Consider the following 23793-nt stretch of genomic DNA (forward strand, 5'->3'; position numbering starts at 1 on the left):
TAGTATAAATATTAACGTTTGATTCAAAATAAAGAAACAATCTTTTCAAGTTGTCTTGATGCAAAAAATAAGTCATTTTCTATTTTAATGTCACACAGCTGATTGTGTGTTTCTGCTAAGGCAGTTATTGCTTTACTGTGAAAATTCTAACAGATTCAGTGCACTGTAATTCACATGGGATCTTACAACAGTGAAACACTTGGTTTAAATGTTGGAGAGCATTTAAACACTTGGGCTTTAATGTTAGGCTCTTAGAATGCTTGTTCTGTATGAAATTCTTCAGGGGGCTATTTAGCAGAAATATGTTAGAGCTTAATTTCAAGGCATTCTGTAAATATTGAATACATTTTAAACTTTAAGGCTGATTGAAAGTTCTGCTGTGACATGGGTAAAAAGGTACCACTTGTGTAGAAAGACTGTGATGAGATGTTGGAGTACATTTTTTACATAAAGCAAAATATTGAGAGAATGTCGTTTGTATATTGTACATTTGTTAGCATACCTGCATATGTCTTCACTAAAAAAAACAAATTACAGGAAAGGCAAGGATGCTGCTTTAAAAATACTTAAATTTTTGATTTTTTTTCTTTAATGTATTACTTGCAGGAACTTGAAAGAGTCACATCATTACAAGCCAATCTTCAATTAGCAGCTGTCATATGTACAAATGCCAGAAGGTAAGAGATGTTAATTTCCAAAAATTGTTTACTAAGAGTTCTATAATAGTTCTGTAATGATGCATTTTCAATAATGCATTTTGCCATGTATTCACAAACTATTTGTACTGACTGACTGCTGTGGGTGCCAACTTAATTTAAGTTTGTTTGCCAAAGGGCAACTTTTATGTGATGGAACGCAAGAAAGTGCACTAACCAAAAGTATTTTATTATAAATTAATGAATGGCAGTAATAAAAGTTGCTGAGCCAAGGCTGAAACCTCAAAGCTGAGGATAAAGTTGAAAAATCGATCTAGTAGTTTAAGTCGACCTCAGGTTAAAAATGGTTGACAAATGCATAACAATAGTCAGCAGAATCAGTAGAAAACAAGAACAGTAGTGAACAAGTTGTATTCAAACTTTGTGGTGCACTACACATACTACTCATTGGATACTGTTTCCATTTTTCACCGAGAAGTGAGAAAGACACTCAAGACCTGGAGGTAATGTAAAGAAAAGTCACAAGGATAATCTCTGTTTTTAAATGTCTAAGTTATGAGGAAAGGCTGGAGAAATAGGAGCTTTTAAGCTTTGAAAAGAAACAGCTTGAGATGTAAACATTATAAAGTGACAATGATATAGTGCAAAAGGTTGTTATTCGGCCTATTCTAGAGCTATCTAATTAATCCCATAGTCTGTAAATGTTTTCCTTTCAAGTCTTTATCCAGTTTTCTTTTGAATGACCCATTGAATCTGTGCCCTTTACTCCTTTTCAGGCAGGGTGATCAGGACATTGTGCTGAATAAAATAAATAAATAAATGTTTCCTTAGGTCGCCTCTGGTTCATTTGCAGTGACCTTGAACCTTTATCCTCTGATTACTGAGCCTTCCGAACTGAAAACAATTTCTTCTTATTTACTTCATGAAAATGATTTACAAATTTTAATTGCTCAATAATAGCTCCGCTTAACCTTCCTTTTCCCTATGGAGACAACTCTAGCTTCTCTTAACCCCGCACAGAACTGAAGTTATTCAGCTTTGGTAGCATTTTAGTAAATGTCTTCTGCCCCAACTACAAAGCTTTAACATTCTTCCTCAAGTCTGGTGCCCAGAATTGAACACAGTACTCCAGCTGAGGCCCAACTGGTGTTTTATAAAGGTTTAGCGTAACTTCCGTACTTCATTGCTTTTAGTATTCTATTACTCAGAGAACTGTCTTAAAGGGAGAAAGTGAGGTAGAGAAGTGTAGGGCCTCGGAATTGAAGGTGTGGCTAAGATTGATGGAGCGATTGAAATCGTGGATGCTCAAGAAGCCAGCATTAGCTGTGCGCAGATATCTGGGAGGGTTGAAGGAGATGACAGAAATAGGGAGAGGCGCCGCCATGGAGGGATTTGAAAAAAAGATCAGACAGGCTTCATCTCAGACTGTTGCCTGGGGGAGGGTTGGAGTCAGTTGCTAGGAAACAGAATTTGGAGTTGGGACCAAAAGTCATTGGGTTCAGCCTTCCCAATATTTAATTGGAGGAAATTTCTGCTCATCCACTACTGGATGTTTTATATCAGTGAATTGTTAGAGATTTAAAAAAATTATTTTTTTTAACATTTCCTTTGTCGCTTTCTCTTTTTCTTAATCCAGTTTCTCTTTACTTCTCTTTATTCATTTCTATATTGGGTTCAACTTGATTTTACCCTGTTTCCTTCATCATCACCCCTGTTTCTCTCTGTGTTTAAACCTGATTGACCAAAGGGATGGACCATTGGCCCTGTCATTCACCACAGTCTCAGCTGCTCTGTTGTTCGAACAGAAGGGTGAGGGGAAAAATCTAATGAAGGTGAAACTCCATGAAATGCTGTGCTCCAACAAAATCTGGACAATTATCTTGAAGGTTCCTTTCTATTTTTGCTACTTGCATTGAGAGCAGGCAACCTATTCCCAGGCTTCTTGCCAATGATGCTATTAAATGGTTGCTAGCAGAAGGTCAAATGCTCCATTAGGCTGACCACTTCACTGCTCTGCAAGACAACTTCATTTGAGAGCTTGCTACGTGAGGAGTAAGAGTCAAGTGTGGCCTTCAGCTTTTTAGTACATGATGGTTGCCATTACAGGATTTACATACGATTACTTGTTCAAATAGTCCCTCTTGTAATGCAACATGCTCATTTACTACAATGCATCATGGAGAGGTAGTGCACCCACATCCTATGAATGAATAAAAAACAAAATCCTCAGGAGCTGACGGCGTACACCCTAGAGTTCTAAAAGAGATTGGTAACTAACACCACTATTCAAGAAGGAAGGAGAGAGAAAACTGGAACTACAGGTCAGTTAGCCTGACATCAGCTAGAGGGAGCATGCTGGAAGGTATTAAAGTCTTAATACACTTAGAAAACTATGATTAAAACCAGTCAGCATTCTGTTTCATGGATTTCTTAAGAGTTTTTTGAGGATGTAGGCTAGATAGAAGGGAACCAGTAGATGTAGGATACTTGGATTTTCAAAAGGCATTTGATAAGGTGCCACACAAAAGATTAATATGCAAGATAAGGACTAGTAGTGTTGGGGGTGATGTATTATCATGGATTGAGGATTGGTTAACAGACAGGAAACAGAATAGGGATAAACGGGACATGTTCAAGTTGGCAGGCTGTAACCAGTGGATTAGTGTTTGGGGGGTCAGTTATTTACAATCTATATGAATGACTTAGCCGAAAGGACAGGGAGTAATGTATCTAAGTTAGCTGACAATACAAAACTAGGTGGGAATGCAAGATGTGAGGAGAGCACAGAGGCTGAAAAAAGATAGACTGGTTAACTTAATAGGCAACAAGTTGTCAGATGGAGTATAATGTGTGGAAATGGGATTATTCGCTTTGGTAGTAAGATTGGAAAAGCAGGATATTTTTAAAAAGTTGTTAATCTTGTAAATGTTGTTCAGAGGGACTTTGTTTGCTCGTACAAGGAACACAAAGTTAGCATTTTTCAAAAAAAACTTTCATCATGGGATGTTGGCATCACTGTCCAGGCAAGCATTTAATGCCAATCTCTAATTGCCCTTGAAAAGGTGGTGGTGAGCCACCTTCTTGAACTACTGCAGTCCATGTGTGTATGACACCCACAGTGCTGTTCGGAAGGGAGTTCCAGGGTTTTGACCCAGTGACAGTAAAGGAATGGCGATATAGTTCCAAGTCAGGATGGTGTGTGGCTTAGAGGGAACTTCCAGTTGGTGGTGTTCCCACTCATTTGCCCTTGACCTTCTTGGTGGTAGAGGTCGTGGCTTTGGAAGGTGCTGTCGAAGGAGCCTTGGTGAATTGCTGCAGTGCATCTTGTAGATGGTACACATTGCTGGCACTGTCAGTCAGTGGTGAAGGGAGTGAATGTTGAAGGTGGTGGATGGGATGCCAATCAAGCAGGCTGCTTTGTCCTGGATGATGTCAAGCTTCTTGAGTGTTAGAACTGCACTCATCCCGGTGAGTGGACAGTATACCATCTCACTCCTGACTTGTGTCGTGTAGATGGTGGACAGGCTTTGAGGGGGTCAGGAGGTGAGTTACCCTGCACAGAATTCCCAGCCTCTGGCCTGCTCTTGTAGCCATGGCATTTATATGGCTGGTCCGGTTCAGTTTCTGGTCAGTGGGAATCCCCAGGATTTTGATGGGTGCTGGTACAGTGAACAATTAGAAAGACAAGTATTATGTTAACCTTTATTGCAAGAGAATTGGAATAAGGAAGTCTTGTGGTAGCTCTACAGGGCTTTGGTGAGACCACACCTTTGAATACTGTCTACAGTTTTGGTCTCCATATTTAAGGAAGGATATGCCTGCATTTGAGGCAGCACAGAGAAGGTTGACTTGATTGGTCCCTCGGATGAGAGGATCTTTCTATGATGAAAGGCTGAGTAAATTGGTTCTATATTCTCTGGAGTTTAGAAAAATAGAGATGATCTCATTGAACCATGCAGAATTCTGAAGGGGCTTGACAGGTTAGAAATTGAGGTGGCTTCCTCAGGCTGGGGAATCTAGAATGTGGGGGCTGAGTCTCGGGATAAAAGGCCAATCATTTGGGATTGAGATATGAGGAAGTTTCTTCACTGAAAGGGTTGTAAATCTTTGGAATTCTCTACCCCAGAAGATTGTGGATTCCCCCATCAGTGAATATATTTGAGGCTGAGATATACTGGAAATCGAGGCATGTGGGTATTGGGTGGAAAAAGTGGAGTTGAAACCATGTATCCGCCATAAACATGTTGAATGATAGAGCAAACTCAAGAGGCTGTGTGGTCTACCCCTGCTTCTATTTGTTTTGCTGTTATGTTCTTAAGCTACTGCCTGTTTACAAAATATTGCATCAGTAGTTTATGCCTTTGTGTGAAGTAGAGAAATGTCATTCTCAAATTGTAGCATATGTGGTCATGGGGTTCCATTATGTAAAACCAAGTGGTGCTTCAAGGCAAAGAGCATCTGTGCCATCTATTCATTGCAGAGGAATGCACTGAACACTGAGCTTTTTAAAAAAAATTTTGTTTGCATTTCAGAAATGCAATATTCTATTCTTGTGTTTCCTCCATATTTTTAAGTCTAATTGGAGACTTTTTCAAAAAATAAAAACATTCATTTTTTTTTGTAGGAATAATCTAGTATATTAATACCCAATCTTGTTCTGGTGAAGCATCATCATCGACCTGAAGCATGAACTCTGGGCAGCATCTGTGGAGAGAAGCAATCTGCTTAGTATTTTCAGCATTTTTGTTTTTATTTTACATTGCTCTGAACAATCTGCACTGTAATCATGTTAGAATTTTGATTCTGGTATAAAGGAACTTGTGACTAAATCGGATTAGATTTTCAGTTAACACTTGCTGAGCATTTTTCAGTTTACATTCATTTAATGTAAGCATCTACTAATCACTTTCAGTTAATTGCTTTGATTGTACTTTAATAGCCTTATATACAAAAGGAGCTTATGTTTTGGTGGGGAGCGTATTGAGAGGGAATGTAATTTTTTAAGTGTAGTGGAAAGTAGAATACATAAAGAAGAAAGGTGAGAAATATTTCTATGTATGGCTGCATAGAGCTTACTCTTCGCATATGTGTAGATTAAGTACAATTTGTGATTATCATGGGTGGAGGGGTGCTGATGAGACACGATAATAATCTTCAACACAAGTCATAATCAGATAACTTATTGTCTAAAATCCTATTGAGCTGGCCTAATAACCTTGATGAATGGTACTTGTGCTATGAGGTGCAAGCACCTTTAAGAAGGTATATCTTAACCTGCTGTCACTCACTACCACCTTGATACGATGTGCTGTATTAGCCCCATGACTTTTGTTCAGTCTACAAGCAGCAGCAACTGAGGTCAGACATGTATGCTTAGCCTCCTAGTTAACTCTATTTGTATATAGTCTTGTCTTCAAATAAAGAACCCATATTATTGTTTCACAACCCTTGTGTGTAACAAAACTGTAACACCAAAGGTGTTAAAATTACAGATTGGTTGTGTAAATGTTGAATGATTTTCAATATGCAGAAGTGTGAGGTTGTGTATTTTGGTAGGAAGAATAAGGAGGCCACATTCAGCTTGGGAAATTCAAGTCAAAATGGCATCTTGGAAGAAAGACATCTTGGACACAGATTCACAGATCATTAAAAGTAGCAGCGCAGGTTGACAAGACCACAAAAGTGCAAACTAAGAACAGGTTTCATTCCTAGCGGAATAGAATTGAAGGAGCAGAGAAGTTATGTTAGACTTACATGGAATCTTGGTTTGACCACACTTGGGATATTGTGCACAGTTCTGACCTTTATATTTAAAAAAAGGATATAGAGTCACTGGTATAAGTGTAAATACATTAAAAGTATTATGCCAGAACTGAAAGCTTATAACAACCAGGAAAGATTGAATAGGCTGGGTTTCATTTTGGAAACGAGAAGGCGTTCAGGTGATTTAAAATTGAGGGTAAACAGATTATGTTTCCACTTGAAGGGGCCATAAACATAAGACAGTTACTAATAAATCCAGTAAGGAATCCAGGGGACGTACCATGACCCAGACAGAGAGTGGCGATAATGTGGAACTTGCTACATGGAGTAGTAATAGTGGATTAGATAGATTCATTTAAATAACTGAGGAAGAAGAGAGTTGAAGGCTACACTGATAGATGAGGTAGGATGGGAGGAGACTGGTGGAGCATAAACACAGGAGCCACCTCATGCGGAGCACAGCTCAGTTGGTCCAAATGACCTGTTGCCATGCTGTTAATTCTTTGTTATTTTTAAATGTCTTGATATTGGAAATGATTCACTGACTGCAGTAATCAAAGGAAAATTGCAGAATTTCAAAAACGGGAAAATTCACTTGTCTGAAGCAAAAGCTTGTTATTTACCTTTTGACGTAAGTTTCTAACTGGATTTTATGGATGCCGGCTTTGCTATTTAACCATGCCCAATTGTATAATTTTTGGATGTGACTTCCATGGTTTAGAGTATGCTTTGCATTTGTCATTGGTTATTTTCCGTCATGAATGCACCCACCTCTAGTCCACTGCCTCTCGTTATGCTCCACCTTTAATGGATGCCCTTTCGGCCACCTAGGTTTCTGTGGAGTTCCCTCCCTAAACTCATCCCCCTTTCCACTTTGATCTCCTTTTCATGGCCAGCCCTAAAACTCACTATTTTGATCAAACTTTTGGTTGGACTTAATCCCTCCTCCTCTAGCCCAACGTTCCTTTTCCTTATGTCTCTGCAAAGCATTTTGAGATATTTTGCTGTTAAAAATGCTACATAAATCCAAATTGTTGTTGTATTGGGATGATGAACCTTTTCTTAGAAATATAACTTAAAATTTTGTTTGCATTTCATTTACATAATTATTTTTCTTGTTTGAAACTGACTGATTTTTATTTTGGCAGGCAGCTAAATATTGCCAAGGAAGGTTTTACACAAGCCAGCCTGGGGCTGCTTGCTAATCAAAGAAAGAGACAGCTGTTGATTGGATTGCTGAAGTCTTTGCGCACAATTAAAACATTGGTATATACTTTTTACATATTTATATTAAGTTTAATTTTACTTATTTTATTTTCTGTTAAGTATTTCCACTGAATCTTTTACTTTGCTCTTTTACAGCAAAGAACTGATGTTCGATTAAGTGAGATGTTGGAGGTAAGCTATGTTATTTAAATGCCTGTAACACTGTGGGAAATGGAAGTGTATTGGCAGTGGTATTTCCAAATCATAAGTTTTCATGTGTGTGAAGTAAGTTTCTAAAAGTTATTTTCCTATGCCCATCTATGGACCTGTACTATGTTTTGAAAATTGATGCTTGCTTTTGAACAAATGTAACTTCTAAAAAATGTACTCTTTTCATGGGATGTGGGCAGCATTTGTTGCCCATCCCTGATTGCCCTGGAACTGAATAGATTGCTAGGCCATTTCAGAGGGCAGTTAAGAGTCAGCAACATTGCTGAGAGTCTGGAGTCACATGTAGGCCAGACCAGGTAAGGATGGCAGAATACCTTCCCAAAAGGACATTAGTGAACCAGATGGATTTTTAATGACAATCAACAATGGTTTCATGGTCACTATTACTGAGACAAGCTTTTAAATCCAGATTTTATTAATTGAATAATTATAATTATAATTAATTGAATAAACTAAAATGGTGGGATTTGAACCCACATCCCCAGAGCATGGGCCCCTGGATACTAGTCCAGTGACATTACCAGTATGCCACTGTCTTCCCCTTTGTATTGTAATACAAAAGTCACCCAGTCAACAATATTTTGATTTCCATTCATGAATGTCGCACTCAATATCCACCTGATCCCTGCACACAAGTTTTCAATTTTGCTTTCTTGGTTTTGGTCTGTAATTTTGGCTAGGTTTATCACCCTATTCAAAATTTACTGATGACTGTTAATAACAAATAGCACAAGTTTTCAGCATATTTGGAAACGTTTAGTTCATTTTCAATCTTACCTAACACAGATAACAGAATCATATATTTTGCAACTGGCAGTTGGAGCAAGGCCATCAGATCAAAACTTGATCAGTGTTTGGGAGTTGTGATCTCAATAACAGTCAAAAGTGAGAAGGGTACCTGGACCAGACTGAATCGAGTATTTATGGCTCTGGAAGAATCACTGTTGATTTCTTGCAAAGAGATTCCCCCAGCGCGTGTTCTATTAATGTATTGTTTTGGTTGAACACTAATGGCTCAGACATCAATATTGTATGTTGGATAGTTTTTTTTTAACATGTTTATTTGTTGTGGTGTTTCCCAATAGATATAATTAACTAATAATGATGATTGTTAGTATCTGCTGCAAGATGTTGTAAATGTTGCTTGAAAAGTGGTTGATTCCTGCAGTGTTGCTTGGAAAAGAATGTATGTCACTTATGTTTTTCTTTCTGCTCACCTTGCTCATCTCTGCTCATCAACAATCAAATTGTTTGCTTCTTTCTTTTGGTTTGTCTTTCATACTTTCCGAATACCTCTTTCACATTCTCTCTTCCTCCTCCTCTTACATTCACGCGTTTCCAGAGGGTAAAATGTTTAGGTTTATCTAATTGGCTCAATTCAAAGTCAGTGGGGGAAAAAAAAATCTGGGAAACAACTGCCTATTTGTTGTAACCCGTTTTATGTTACCAGTCAAGAAAATTTACACCCCACATAACTTTACAACATAAGAGGACTCCATTCAGCCAAATACACCTGTGACAACTTCAGTGTTACCTGAAAACTGAACAAAGGTGGAGCTAAGGGAAAATTGAAACCCCAGAGTGGATGAAAGATTGAGGCCAGGTGACTTGATTCAGAGTAACGAAGCTGGGTGAGCAGGAACTGGACTGAGAGACTGTGATGTTCTGTGACAGACTCTTTGAGCATCCAGTTGCAACTCTGCAAGAGAGTCCCCATCACTTGTGGTATAGAGGCCATTATTAAGGGACATCAGTTAGTTTTTCAGAAAAAGCTTGCTTTGAAAAGAGATAAGCAGCAAAGGTCTTTGTGGATAATGGGAAAGAAATAAAAATGATCAATAAACCGGCTTTGGGCATCTTTAGCAAAAGGAAATGGAAGTCAACACTCCTGGACCACCTTCCCCACTAATTCCCATGCTGTTCTGTATCTGATGTAAGATTTTGCCAGGCATAAAGATGGCAGCCCCTTAATTGCCACAGGATGCAAATAGAACTGGAAAATATCCATAATCTGGGGAAAACTCATGTAAACATGACAAATAAAGAGACAGTAGCTGGACTTCCAAAGTGAGGCGAGAGTGATTGCCCTTGACATCAAGGCCGCGTTTGACCGAGTGTGACATCAGGAGCTCTAGCAAAACTGGAGTCAGTGGGAATCGGGGAAAACTCTCCACTGGTTGGAGTCGCACCTAGCACAAAGAAAGATGGTTGGAGGTCTGTCAACTCAGCTCTAGGACATCACCGCTAGGGTTCCTCAGGGTAATGTCCTTGGCTCGACCATCTTCAGCTGCTTCATCAATGACCTTCCATCATAAGATCAGAAGTAGGGATGTTCGCTGATGATTGCACAATGTTCAGCACCATTCGCGATTCCTCAGACACTGAAGCAGTCCATGTCCAAGTGCATCAAGACCTGGGCAATATCCAGGCTTGGGCGGACAAGTGGCAAGTAACATTCACCCCACACAAATGCCAGGCAATGACCACCTCCAACAAGAGAGAATCTAACCATCGCCTCTTGACATTTTATGGCATTACCATCACTGAATCCCCCACTATCAACATCCTGGGGGGTTGCCATTGACTAGAAACTGAACTGGTCTAGCCATATAAACACTGGCTACAAGAGCAGGTCAGAGGCTTGGAATAGTGCGACGAGTAACCCACCTCCTGATTCCCCAAAGCCTGTCCACCATCTACAAGGCACAAGTCAGGAGTGTGATGGAATGCTCCTCACTTGCCTGGATGAGTGCAGCTCCCACAACACTCAAGAAGCTTGACACCGTCCAGGACAAAACAGCCCACTTGATTGGCACCACGCCCACAAACATTCACTCCCTCCACCACCGACGCACAGTAGCAGCAGTGTATACCATCTACAAGTTGCACTGCAGGAATTCACCAAGGCTCCTTAGACAGCACCTTCCAAACCTATGACCACTGCCATCTAGAAGGATGAGGGCAGCGATTAGATGGGAACACTGCCACCTGGAAGTTCCTCCAAGTCACTCATCACCATGACTTGGAAATGTATTGTCACTCCTTTCACTGTTGCTGGGACAAAATCCTAGAACTCCCTTCCTAACCGCACTGTGGGTGTACCTTATACTACATGGACTGCAGTGGTTCAAGAAGGCAGCTCACCACCACCTTCTCAAGGGCAACTAGGGATGGGCAGTAAATGTTGGCCCAGCCCACGAAGCTCAGATCCCGTGAATGAATGAAAAAAAAAATCCAGTGCAAAACCTTCAATTACGGGGAAGAACTATGCGAATGAAAGTTGTTACAAATATTTTGAAAATAATGTAGGTTTATGGTTAATTTTATTAATTTGTTTTGTTTTAGAATTATTTTTAAAAAAATTACAATGTGATAATTTTTCAGAAAAGAATATGTTGGTAGCCTGAAAGGTAGTGTAGCCACCAAAATGGAATCACATTGATTTTAATTTGCTGGCTTTGTAGCAGTTTTTTGTTTGCATATGGTTTATTTGTGGAGGTGGGAATGGAAGAATGGGAGGAGTTGAGGTGGGAATGAATAATTTGATTGGTCGACCTTGCCACGCTCGCAGGTCAGCTAACGAACTAGGGAACTGGTTTGTCTTTAGCCAATCAGCATGGTTAATTTCCTAACATTAGTAATTTGAATCAATTGCAACATTTTTCTCCAGGTTTGCATGCTCGATGCATGGCTTAGGAACATATAAAACAATAATTATTTTGTAATATTGTCCTTATTTAATATTTACAGAAGTGCGTGTGATATTTAATTTTTGCAAGTTTGGAAAAGTGTGCATTATTTGCAAACATAAGGGAGATGGGGGCATAGTGGTAATGCTCTGATGATATGGGTTCCAATCCTACCTGGAAATATTGGATGCATTGGTTATTAGAGGCATCTAGGGGCATGGAGAGAAAGTGGTAATCTGGCGTCGAGATAGAGGATCAGCCATGATCCTATTGAATGGTGGAGCAGGCTCGAAGGGCTGAATGGCCTACTCCTCGTTTCTATGTTTCTACCATTGCAGCTAGTGAAATTTAAATTCAATTATTAAATCTGGAATATAAGGCTAGTCTCATTAATGAGACTATCATCGATTGTTGTAAAAACCAATCGGGTTCACTGGTGTCCTTTAAGGAGGAAAATCTGTCATCCTTACCCTGTCTGGCCTACATGTGACTCCAGATCCATAGTAATGTGGTTGACCCTGAACTGCCATCTAAAATGGCCCAGCAAGCACTCAATTTAAGGGCAATTAGGGGTTGGCAACAAATGCTGGCATTGCCAGTGAGGCCCACATCCCATGAAAGGATAAAAACTAACAAAAAAAACTTGGGAGAAAATTTGTAAAATTATTTTTGGCTAGATTTTTGTGATCATTAGTGATTGTGTATAATGGCATACTTATGCATACAGTATCTCCTCTAGTCAAGTTTGTGCAATCCCCTTCACTCACACCAACTCTATCCGATCTCTGGACTTGAATTTTTTCTATATTTTGCTAATCCTGCATCTTTCTATTCCCTATTTAAATACCTCATTCACAGTGCAGACCTATGGACTAAATGTGTAACCGTGATGCATGGAGTGAATGGTTTTAACTACTGGAAGATTAATAATTAGCTTAGCTTTCCAATGTGTAATTTGAGAAATTATGTAAACTTGATTACTGTGATGGGTGGGAAAATATCATGTCTGTATACCAAATTATTTTTATTGGAAGATGTACATTTACATCAAAGTAAAATAAATCTGCAAAATAAATGTAGCACTTCTCTTTTATTAAAATCAAAATCACAAAATGTTTTAACTGCCTTTTGAGAATCTTTCATCTAGGCTTTGGTAAATGTAACATGGGGGCTTCAGCAATATGTCTTGCCAGGTGTTGGGTTCCATATGACGTGAAAAGTCAAAAGCCCAAAGTATTTACAACTGGCAAGATAAATAAGGCAAGGTTATTACGTTGATTTTTCCCAAAAGTGCTGGCCGTAATGAGAACATGAAAGTTTTTTTTTATATTCCGGGAAAAGTAACTTCTAAAGACAAGTAGAAACAATGGGATTTACAAATCAAAAGGGCTAAAATATATTTAAAGAAGGATGGAAGGCTGTGTGAGGTGTGGCCATGTAAGATCTGAAAAGGTGACTGTGTGAAACAGATTTGGTGCAGGGGTGGGGGAACCTCTAGCTACCCTGCAGAAATTTGCTGTTCCAGTAACCAAAGTTGTGTTAAAAGCTTTTGGAAGTCCATTGTCCAGTGGGTGCTTGTGGTAAAATTGCTTGGTGACTTTATAAATTTGGAATCTATTTCGACTGCTGCCTTAAAGGGGGGGCGGTGTGTAGTTGGGAGCTTGGTTAAGTAGAAATTTTGGGAACTGTTATAGCGGTGTAACTGTAATCTTGTGTGTTTAAGTTTCTTTTGTTAATAAGTGTATTAACTTAAACTTTAAAATCTCTATAGGTGATAGTGGACTCATTACTTCTGACTTCAGTGCACAAGCCTTCTCGTAATAAATGCAAATTGCAAAATCGTTGTCATAGCGTGGCTAAGTTTGCCTTGTTGATTTGGTCAGCATGGCAAATGCCCCCTGCCATATAGCAATACATGGCCACTAAATCTATTTATAATGGTAATAGTTACCGAGGAACAGGAGTAAGCCATTTATTTCTGAGTCTGTTCCATCGTTCATTTAGATCGTGTCTGATTGGCAGCTCAACTCCATTTAAGCACCATTGGTCCATTGCTTTTCCTCTTGGTTGCTGATTTCATCACGAAGAAGGCGATGGTAAGTGCAGACTTCGGCATCCCATGGCAACACCACTGGTTGACGGACCTGGATTTCGCAGATGACATCACCTTGTTGGCTTAAGAACTGCACCTGCTCCAAGACATGACCACCAGTCTTGAGAGTTGTGATGTCAAGATTGATCTATATGTCAGCTGTGAGAAGATGAAGACAATGATGATTGGATGGCAACAAAACCCACTCATCACGATTGGGTAACAGAGCATCGAGGGCATCGACAACTTCCCCTATCTAGGAAATAATATCCCGAGGGAGGGTGATGTAGAGATCACATCCACACAAGAATCGGCAATGCAGCATCAGTCTTCCAATGGCTCTACATGGTCTGGACATCCAACATCATCAACACGGCTGTGAAGCTGTGACTCAACATGTCCATAGTAGTAGCAATCTACGCCAGTGAGACTTGGAACAGAACAGCAAAGATGTCACCTAAGTGGGATGTCTTTCACCAGCATTGGCTACGTAAGTTCCTGGGCATAACGTGGGGAGACAGCATCAAAAACGAAGAAGTGCTACAGAGGACTGGTCAGAGGCACATGTGGGACATCGTGAATCCGGCAGGACACGTATTTTGCGTCCCAGGCCCAGAGTGGCAGTAGAATGGACACCATCAGAGAGAAGACGATGACAGGGCCGGCCAAAGAAGACCTGGCAAAGTACGTTTAAGGAGGACCTCAGAATGGGACATCACCTGGGCTGGAGCAAAAGAGGCTGCTGATGCAGTCTTGCTGCCCATTGTCCGACATGGGACCGAAGGCAGTAAGGCTAAGTTCCGTAGTTGAGGAAGAAATGTTGACCAAGACATAGAAAGAACTCTGTGCTCCTCTTGTAATAGCGCCAGAGGGTCTTCAACATCCACCTGAATGACCAGAACAAGCAGAAGGAGCCTTGTTTAACATCTTATTAAATGGGCGGAGCCTCTCACGACATTGTACACCCTCAATGTCATCTTACTTTGTGCATTTATGCCCTGAAGTATGGCTTAAATGTACATCTTGTCACCAAGTGATCCAGTAGGCCAAGATAAATATTTTTGCAAAGAGTTTCTAAGAATTTTGTGATTGCGTTTTATTCTATACAACCAAAAACTTGTTCCATTGGCTTTGTGGAGTCCTGAATGCTCTTGCAATTTTTTTTCATTAAGGAGGAAGATTATCCTGGAGCAATACAACTTTGTTTGGAATGTCAGAAAGCAGCTAGCACGTTCAAACACTACAGTTGCATAAGGTAAGACTTTGGTCTATAAAAATATAAAATGTCAAATGAGAGAATTCCATTTATCACATCATACTTTTTTTATTTACCAGACTTTGAACAGTTTGCTACACTTTTCACTCTTTTGAATGAAGTAATAAACTGCAAGTAAACGTTGTAAGAATGTTTTGCTATATGCAACTGCATCCTGACCACCTAAAATAATCCGAATTTGTAGCAGGGCTAATTTTCTTTTTAGGAACAGTTCTTCAATTTGATAGTGATTAGGATTTTTCTTATGTAGGATATTGAGTTTTCTGTAACATTCTGCATATTTCAAACTCTATTTTAAGACCATTCTGTGACATATAAAATGATTTGTTGAACAAGTTGCTTTTTTAAAAAATCCTTATATACAGGAAATCTGTTCAACTATCAGAATGTTTTCATCAATCATATTACTAAGGAGAATAATACATTCAGATATATTTAGGGGAGGGATGTGCAGGAATTGCAAGCAGCCTAAATATAAACAAAACAAGCAAGGAGAGCATAAAATGAGTCAAATGCTTGAAATATATTTGTGTAAATTTACCTCACCTGATAGATTGATGTAATTGCCAGAATTTACTTATAGTCTTTCATGCTTGTTGAAACAAATTAATCCCTTTTTAAGTTTAATCCAGCTGTTAATTTTGTTAAAATCATCTTGTAATAAATGAACTTTTGCCATAAAGAATAAAGATGGACTGAACATAGCTACTGAAAGCAAGATAGATTTATTAGATTATAGGAAAATGTTCAAGCCGTTTAACCCTTATGGCTTGCCTCCAGGATCAAATGAAATGTAAAATATTGTGTAGAGCGGTTCATTTCAGTGGCCCACCTATGAAGAATTTCTGCTCTTATCAGATTTTCTCATATAAAGACTTGGATTTTTAGTCGTAATGATGTTGAACCTGTCGATGTTTGCCATCATTACTCCTCTGAAACTGACAGTAACTTCTAGAGTCCGCACATGAGCAGTTCAACAAGGCTATCCAGATTCTGCACTTCCCACGGGATGTGTAGTTGAACTCCTACCAGATTGCGATCGACAAAAGCTGTGTTTTCTATGTTAATAACATCACTGAAAAACCCTTGAAAAAGTTGCACCTTGTTGAATGAAGTGTAACTAGTTTTTTTAGCAAAAGAGCTTCACTGTCCTTGAAAAACGAATTTTACATTTGTGGAATGTCAAATTGCTCTGTTACAATGAAATTCACATTTTGCAAGTTCTGTAAAAAAAAAATGCTTGTTATGATATCCATGCCACAGAACTTACTCGATTTTTGTGGGCAGCTTTCTCGAAGGTCAGTTTTGGCTAGCACAGATACGATATGCTAAATGGCCTCTTTCTGCATTAAAACTTTTCTATGGTCAATGATGGACACCGTCACTTCATTGCTGACTGTGAAACCCAGACCAAAGGATTTCAGAAGTTGGGTTTGAGCTTTTTTGAGCCCTTCAGTGTTATGGATGAGAGGAGATTAAAGCATTCAGATATATTTAGGGGAGGGATCTGCAATAATTGTAAGCAGCCTAAATGTAAACAAAACAGACTAGGAGAGCATAACAAAGAATAAAGTAAGGGAGAGCATTGATAACAAGGGAATAAATAGTTATAGAACAGGAGCCTAAAAAGATGATTAAATATTAAGTGAAACAAAATCCTCTTAAAGATGAGTTAAGATGCCTGTAGAGCAACATACATAGTGTCTGTAATAAAACGGGAGCTGGCGGTTCTCATGTCTCCCAATTGTTGGGAAGAACCAGACATAGTCATTCCTGAGACATGGCTATCAAAAAATCAAGACTGGGAATTCAACACTGTAGGGTATAACATATTTAGAAAAAATAGAACGGGAAAAGGGGTGGTAGAGTACCTGTATTTATTAGGGATAACATAATGGCAGTAGAAAAAGGGACACAGCTTTCAACAAGACAAAGATAGAATCCATTTGGGTAGAGATAAAAAATAATAAAGGATTGATCAAACTGATAAGGATTGTCCACCGACCACCTCATGGTAGAATGGAGGTGGAGGAAGAAATATGCAGACAAATTAGGGAATTAAGTAAAAAACTTAGAATAATTATCATGGTGGATTTCAACTACCCAAATATTACTTGGACAGATAAGGTAGGTAAAGGGGATAAGGGATTGGAGTTCCTACAGCATGTACAGGACTCCTTTCTAATTCAATATGTAAAAAGCCCAACAAGGGAAGATATGCCATTGAATCTAGTAACGGGGAATGAACCAGAACAGATAAGAGAAGTAAAAGTAAGGGACCATCTAGGCAACAGTGACCAAAATATAATGTGCATTAAGATAATAGAGAAGGATATGAATACAATGAAAACTATGTTAAGAGATCGAAGAAAAACTGATTTGAGGTGCTGAGAATAGAACTTGGGGAAATAAAATGGGCAACAATCTTGGCAAACAGTGATGTGGAACAACAATGGGGAACATTGAAAACAGTGTTCAACAGAATACAGGGCAAATATATTCTGCTAAAAGGAAAGAAAAAACTAAACGCTAGTGAGATTCCCTGGGTGAAAAATGATGTGAAGGTTAGGCGAGAAGCGTACATTAGGTACATAAACAACAGAGAAGTGGAAGATAAGAGAGAATACAAAGAGATTAGGAGAGAAGTCAAAAGAAAAATAGGAAGGCAAAAAAGAATGATGAAATTAAATTATCCTGAATCATAAAACAAAATAGTAAAATATGTTACAGGTGCATCAATGAAACGAAGGAGGCTGTGATTGGAATAGGGCCATTAAGAGATAGACAGGATAATACCACAGGTAACGGAAAGATGGCACAAAGATTAAATAATTATTTTCCTTCTGTTTTCACCAGGAAGAGAGATCAGATAGGCATGTTATTGAATGATGAGATAAGGAATGAGAAAATAAAAAGCAGCAAACTCAAAGAAGGTAAAACCTGCTGTTCCAGTTGGATTGGATCCACATATTTTAAAAGAATACAAGGAAGAAATAACAGAGGCATTACTACGCGAATTTAATCATTTATTAGAAAAAGGTGTGCTAGAAGACTAACGGATAGCTAATATAATTCCTAGATTCGAGGAGGAGAGGGGGCAGAACATGTCCAGGGAATTATAGATCAGCCAGCTTAACATTAGCGGTGGAAAAAATAATGGAATCCTTATGTAAGGAGAGAATAGAAGAACATCTTGATGAAAAATATAATAATGGATTGTCAGCTTGGATTTCAAAAGAGAAAATCCTGCTTGTATTGAATTTTACAAGGAGATAACAGAAAGTAGACAGTGGTAATGCAGTAGATGCATTTATCTGGATTCTCTAAAGGCCTTCAAGAGGGTTCACAGTATTACAGTATCTTTACAGTGCAGATGAAGGCCATTCGACCCATTAAGTCTACACCGGCCGAACACCATGAGCTCAATTCTGATGATAGTTCATGGAGGCCTGCTCATTGCCTTGCCCCATGCTTGATGTGGAGTGGTGCCCTTCAAGCCAAATAACCAATTGTCTCTCTTGAATGGAGAGAATCGAGGGCCTATGGCCCTTTGGGGACTATGGCTAATTACCTACAGCTATGTAATTCCAAATAATTGCCTGACAGATGAGATGGCATACATGGCTTAATTCGTACACTAACAAAAGCTAATAATTTTTTGTTGTTCTTTCAGTGAACTGAATTCAAAATTACAGGATACCTTGGAACAAATTGAGGTTGGGATTTTAAATAAAATGTTTTGAATCAAGGTCATTAAATTACTGAATGTAGAAATAGAAGCTGTTCTGCAAATGTTGCACACTTCCATTAATTCATGTTGATCAGTTAAATGTTTGAAATGTTTTAGTGAAACAGGCTTCAGTAAAGTTGATCAAAAATCTTTTAAAAAAAAGTTATTAATGTTGCTAAACTCTTGAAGATACTTTTAAATATGGCATCACACGATGCCCATGTTGGCAAATTGTTCTACTGCTTCCCTTCCCCAATCAAAATGGCAAATTTTAAAAAATTCATTTCATGCAATGTAGACATCGCTGGCTAGGCTAGCATTTATTGCCCGCCCTTAATTTCCCTTGAAAAGATGGCAGCGAGTTGCCGCCTTGAACAGCTGTAGTCCATGTATGATGTAGGTACGCTCACAGTGCTGTCAGGGAAGGAGTTCCAGGATTTTGACCCAGCGACAGTGAAGGAACGGTGATATAGTTCCAAGTTAGGATGGCGAGTTGCTTGGAGGGAAACGTCCAGATGGCGATGCTCCCATGGGTCTGCTGCCCTTGAACTTCTAGATGGCAGCGGTCATGGGTTTGGAAGGTACTGTCTAAAGAGCCTGCAGTGCATCTTGTAGATGGTACATACTGCTACCACATGTGTCAGTGGAGGAGGGAGTGAATGTTTGTGAATGGGGTGCCAGTCAAGCAAGCTGCTTTGTCCTGGATGGTGTCAAGCTTCCTGAGTGTTGTTGGAGCTGCACTCATAGAGGCAAGTGGAGAGTATTCCATCACACTCCTGAGTTGTGCCTTGTAGATGGTGGATGGGCTTTGGTGTGTCAGGAGGTGAGTTACTCACCACGGGATTCCTCTGACCTGCTTTTGTAGCCACAGTATTTATATGGCTAGTCCAGTTCAGTTTCTAATCAATGATAACCCCCCAGGATATTGATAGTGGGGGATTCAGTGATGGTAATGCTATTGAACATCAAGGGGCGATGGTTGGATTCTCTCTTGTAAGAGATGGTCATTGCCTGACACTTGTGTGGTGTGAATGTTACTTGTCACTTGTCGGCCCAAGCCTGGATATTGTCCAGGCCTTGCTGCATTTGGACATGGACTGCTTCAGTATCTGAGGAGTTCGAATGGTGCTGAATATTGTGCAATCATCAGCGAGCATCCCCACTTCTGACCTAATGATGGAAGGAAGGTCATTGATGAAGCAGTTGAAGGTGACTGGGCCTAGGACACTACCCTGAGGAATCCCTGCAGTGATGTCCTGGAACTGAGATGATTGACCTCCAACAACCACAACCACCTTCCTTTGTGCTCGGTATGATTTCAACCAGTGGAGTGTTTTTCCCGTTTCCCATTGACTCCAGTTTTGCTGAGGTCTCCTTTATGCCACACTCAGTCAAAAGCTGCCGTAATGTCAAGGGCAGTCACTCTCACCTCACCCCAGGAGTGCAGCTCTTTTGTCCATGTTTGAACCAAGGCTGCAATGAGATCAGGAGCTGAGTGGCCCTGGCGGAACCTAAACTGAGCATCGGTGAGCAGGTTATTGCTAAGCAAGTCCTGCTTGATAGCACTGTTGATGACCCCTTCCATTGCTTTACTGATGATTGAGAGTAGACTGATGGGGCGGTAATTGGCCGGGTTGGATTTGCCCTGCTTTTTGTGCACAGGACATACCTGGGCAATTTTCCACATTGCCAGGTAGATGCCAGTGTTGTAGCTGTACTGGAAAAGCTTGGCTAGGGATGCGGCAAGTTCTGGAGCACAAGTCTACAGTATTATTGCGGGACTGTTGTCAGGGCCCATAGCCTTTGCAATATCCAGTCCCTTCAGCCATTTCTTGATGTCATGTGCAGTGAATTGAATTGGCAGAAGACTGGCATCTGATGCTGGGGACCTTCGGAGGAGGCTGAGATGGATCATCAACTCGACACTCCTGGCTGAGGATTCTTGCGAATGCTTCAGCCTTATCTTTTGCACTGGTGTGCTGGGCTCACCCATCATTGAGGGTGGGGCTATTTGTGGAGCTGCCTCCTCCAGTGAGTTGCTTAATTGTCCACCACCATTCATGACTTGATATGGCAGGCCTGCAGATTTTAGATCTGATCCGTTGGTTGTAGAATCACTTACCTCTGTCTATCGCTTACTGCTCATTCTGTTTGGCACACAAGTAGTCCTGTGTTGTAGCTTCACCAAGTTGGTACCTCCATTTTTAGGTATCCCTGGTGCTGTTCCTGGCAAGCCCTCCTGCGCTCTTCACTGAACCAGGGTTGATCTCTGGGCTTGGTGGTAATGGTAGAGTGGGGGATAAGTCGGGCCATGAGGTTATCTATCTATCCCATTTAGAATGATGGCAGTGCCACACAATATGATGAAGGGTATCCTCAATGTGAAGACAGGACTTCGTCTCCACAAGGACTGTGCGGTGATCATTTCTGACACTGTCATGGACAGATGCATCTGCAGCAGACAGGTTGGCAAGGATGAGGTCAAGTATGTCTTTCCCTCTTGTTGTTTCCCCCACCACTCGCCACGAATCCAGTCGAGTAGCTATGTTCTTTTGGACTCGACCAGCTTGTTCGCTAATGGCACTACTGAGCACTACACATCATGGTGATGGACATTGAAGACCCCACACAGAGTACATTCTGCACCCTTACCACCCTCAGTGCTTGCTCTAAGTGGTGTTCAACATGGAGGAGTACTGATTTATCAGCTGAGGGGTTGTGGGGTGCTGTGGTACATGATAATCAGCAGGCGGTTTCCTTGCCTATGTTTGACCTGACGCCATGAAACTTTATGGGGTCCGGAGTTGATGCAGTGAACTCCCTCCTGACTCTATACCACTGTGCTGCCACCTCTGCAGGGTCTGTCCTGCTGGGAGGATAGGGCATATCCCGGGATGGTGATGGTGGTGTCTGGGACATTACCTGTAAGATATGATTCCATGAGTATGGCTATGTCTATGACTAGTCTGTGAGATGGCTCTCCCAATTTTGGCACTAGCCCCCAGATACCAGTAAGGAGGACTTTTCAGGCCAACAAAGCTAAGTTTGCTGTTGTCGTTTCTGGTGCCTAGATAGAGGCTAGGTGGTCCATCTGGTTCCATTCCTTTTAGACATTTTAGCAAATTGATACAACTGAGTGGCTTGTTTGGCCATTTCAGAGGGCAGGTAAGAGTCGACCATATTGCTGTAGGTCTGGAGTCACATGTAGGCTAGACCAGGTGAGGATGGCAGATTTCCTTCCGTAAAGGGCATCAGTGAACCAGATGGGTTTTTATGACAATGGACATGGCTTCACGGTCATCATTAGATTTTTAATTCCAGATTTTTACTGAATTCAAATTTCACCGCCTGCCATCATAGGATTCGAATCTGGGTCCCATTACTCTGAGACTCTAGATTACTCGTCCAGTGACAATATCACTACACAACAATCTACACAATAGAGGAGTCCATCCATGTCCTGCCTGATGTTTCTCTGCCAAGCCAACACAACGAGGTCAACACTGATAGGATGGCGACCATCATGAAGAGGTTGGTGCAGGACATAGTGCCTGATATATGGCAGGACCTGCACTCCATTGCTCTCGCCATAGGTGGGACCCATCAGTGGCTAAGCGAGAGGGGGATGGGGCACCTCAACCTCACTCCAGGTGCCCCTTCTCAAGGAGTCAAGCAGGGGCCCTCGGACCCCATTGGGATGAGGCCAACCGGCTATATCCCCCGGGGCCATCCACTCAGTTGACTGAGTGTCCAGCTGATCCCAATCCCCTCTGCCTGTGACCCCATCAGCTCTAGCTGTACAGGCTGAGGAGAGTGCACTTGCCCCACAGCAGGACACCCCAAGCAGGTCAAGGCCTACAGGGTGTAGCAGTCAGCAGGCTACCTCCACCTCTGCTGTGTATGTCAGGAAGCACCAAGACATAGTGGTAGCGTTGGAAAAATTAAGAAATACTAGGCTCACAAAGGTGGCACAGGTGTCCACTATTTATATATTCCTTGCACACATGATAGCTAGGCAGCACGGGATATTGGGAGACTGAAAACGAGGCATGGTCATGCATGCCTCATATATATCAGACCATGCATCTCTTGAACCTTTCGCGGTCCACTGAGAGGTGAGTTGAACTCCTGTGTTGCATCCATCACTGAGAGTGCATTGTGAGGATTTATGTAATGCTGGGGACTGAGTAGGATGAAGCGGCCTGAACATTTGTCTTGCAGGAATGATTTTGTCTGTGTGGAGAAACCACAGGGTGGATTTACAATGTACCTGAGACTCAAAGTAGAGAACCAATGGGGCACCTTGCATGAATGCAGGAATAGTGTCACGAGAGCAATGAGGATTGCAGTGCTGCTTCTGCCTCTTGAAGGCTGCTGTAGACAGTGGAAAGTCGCCAGAATGTTTGCAGAGGCTGCACTATCTGAAGTCTGCTCACCAAACACCCTGTTGCAGTTATTATCCAATGACAGAAAGACCACATGTTCCTGAGGCTGCATTGCCCACCAAGGATGAGGTCATTGTGACGCTAGTGTAACTACTCGTTCAGAGATTCATGTGTTGTGTTCACATTATGAGGATCGCAACAAAGGTGGTTATGTGGACTCAGCATGGAGGGCACGGATCAAGGAGGCTACTATAGGTTATTTGTCATCCTCCTCCGGGAAACTAATAGCTATAAGCATGTCATGTGCATGCTTGCCTCATCTGGCCCGTGCTATGATCTCTTCTTCTGGAGCCTCCGCTTCCTCACCCTCATCCAGATCAGCCCTCTCACATCCTCCCCTTTGGAGTAGATATGCAGCACCTCCATCTCACTTTCTGGTAGGGCATACCCTCCTTGGGGTGCAAGGTTGTATAGAGCACAGCCAGCCACTATGATCTGTGAAACCTTCTGGGGAGAGTTCGGTAGTGTGCCGCCTGACCTGCCCAGACATCAAAAATGCGTCTTCAGGATGCCAATAGTCGCTCAACCAATGAGCGTGTTGCAGCATGAGCATCATTGTACCTTTCCTTGGAGGCACTTTGTGGGCACCCAACAGATGCCTTTAGTGAATACCCTTTGTCACCAAGGAACCAACCTTTGATGTGCTGAGGGCCCCCGAATGTCTGTGGCAGCTGGAAATGACACAAGATGTACGAGTCGTGGGAG

At 41.0% G+C, this 23793-nt stretch overlaps 1 protein-coding gene across 2 annotated transcripts in view; it reads left to right on the forward strand.

The window, feature by feature from the left end:
• vps50 (VPS50 EARP/GARPII complex subunit) overlaps positions 1 to 23793 on the forward strand; it is a 212965-nt gene that overhangs the window by 56851 nt on the left and 132321 nt on the right. For both annotated transcript variants that reach the window (XM_078538745.1, XM_078538746.1), the window contains exons 6-10: positions 607 to 677; positions 7568 to 7685; positions 7782 to 7817; positions 14810 to 14892; positions 18587 to 18629. In XM_078538745.1, the coding sequence (XP_078394871.1) occupies positions 607 to 677; positions 7568 to 7685; positions 7782 to 7817; positions 14810 to 14892; positions 18587 to 18629 (351 nt within the window). The remainder of the gene's footprint in view (positions 1 to 606; positions 678 to 7567; positions 7686 to 7781; positions 7818 to 14809; positions 14893 to 18586; positions 18630 to 23793) is intronic.

The sequence above is a fragment of the Cetorhinus maximus genome, chromosome 3, assembly GCF_964194155.1.
Source record: "Cetorhinus maximus chromosome 3, sCetMax3.hap1.1, whole genome shotgun sequence".
NCBI lineage: Eukaryota > Metazoa > Chordata > Chondrichthyes > Lamniformes > Cetorhinidae > Cetorhinus > Cetorhinus maximus.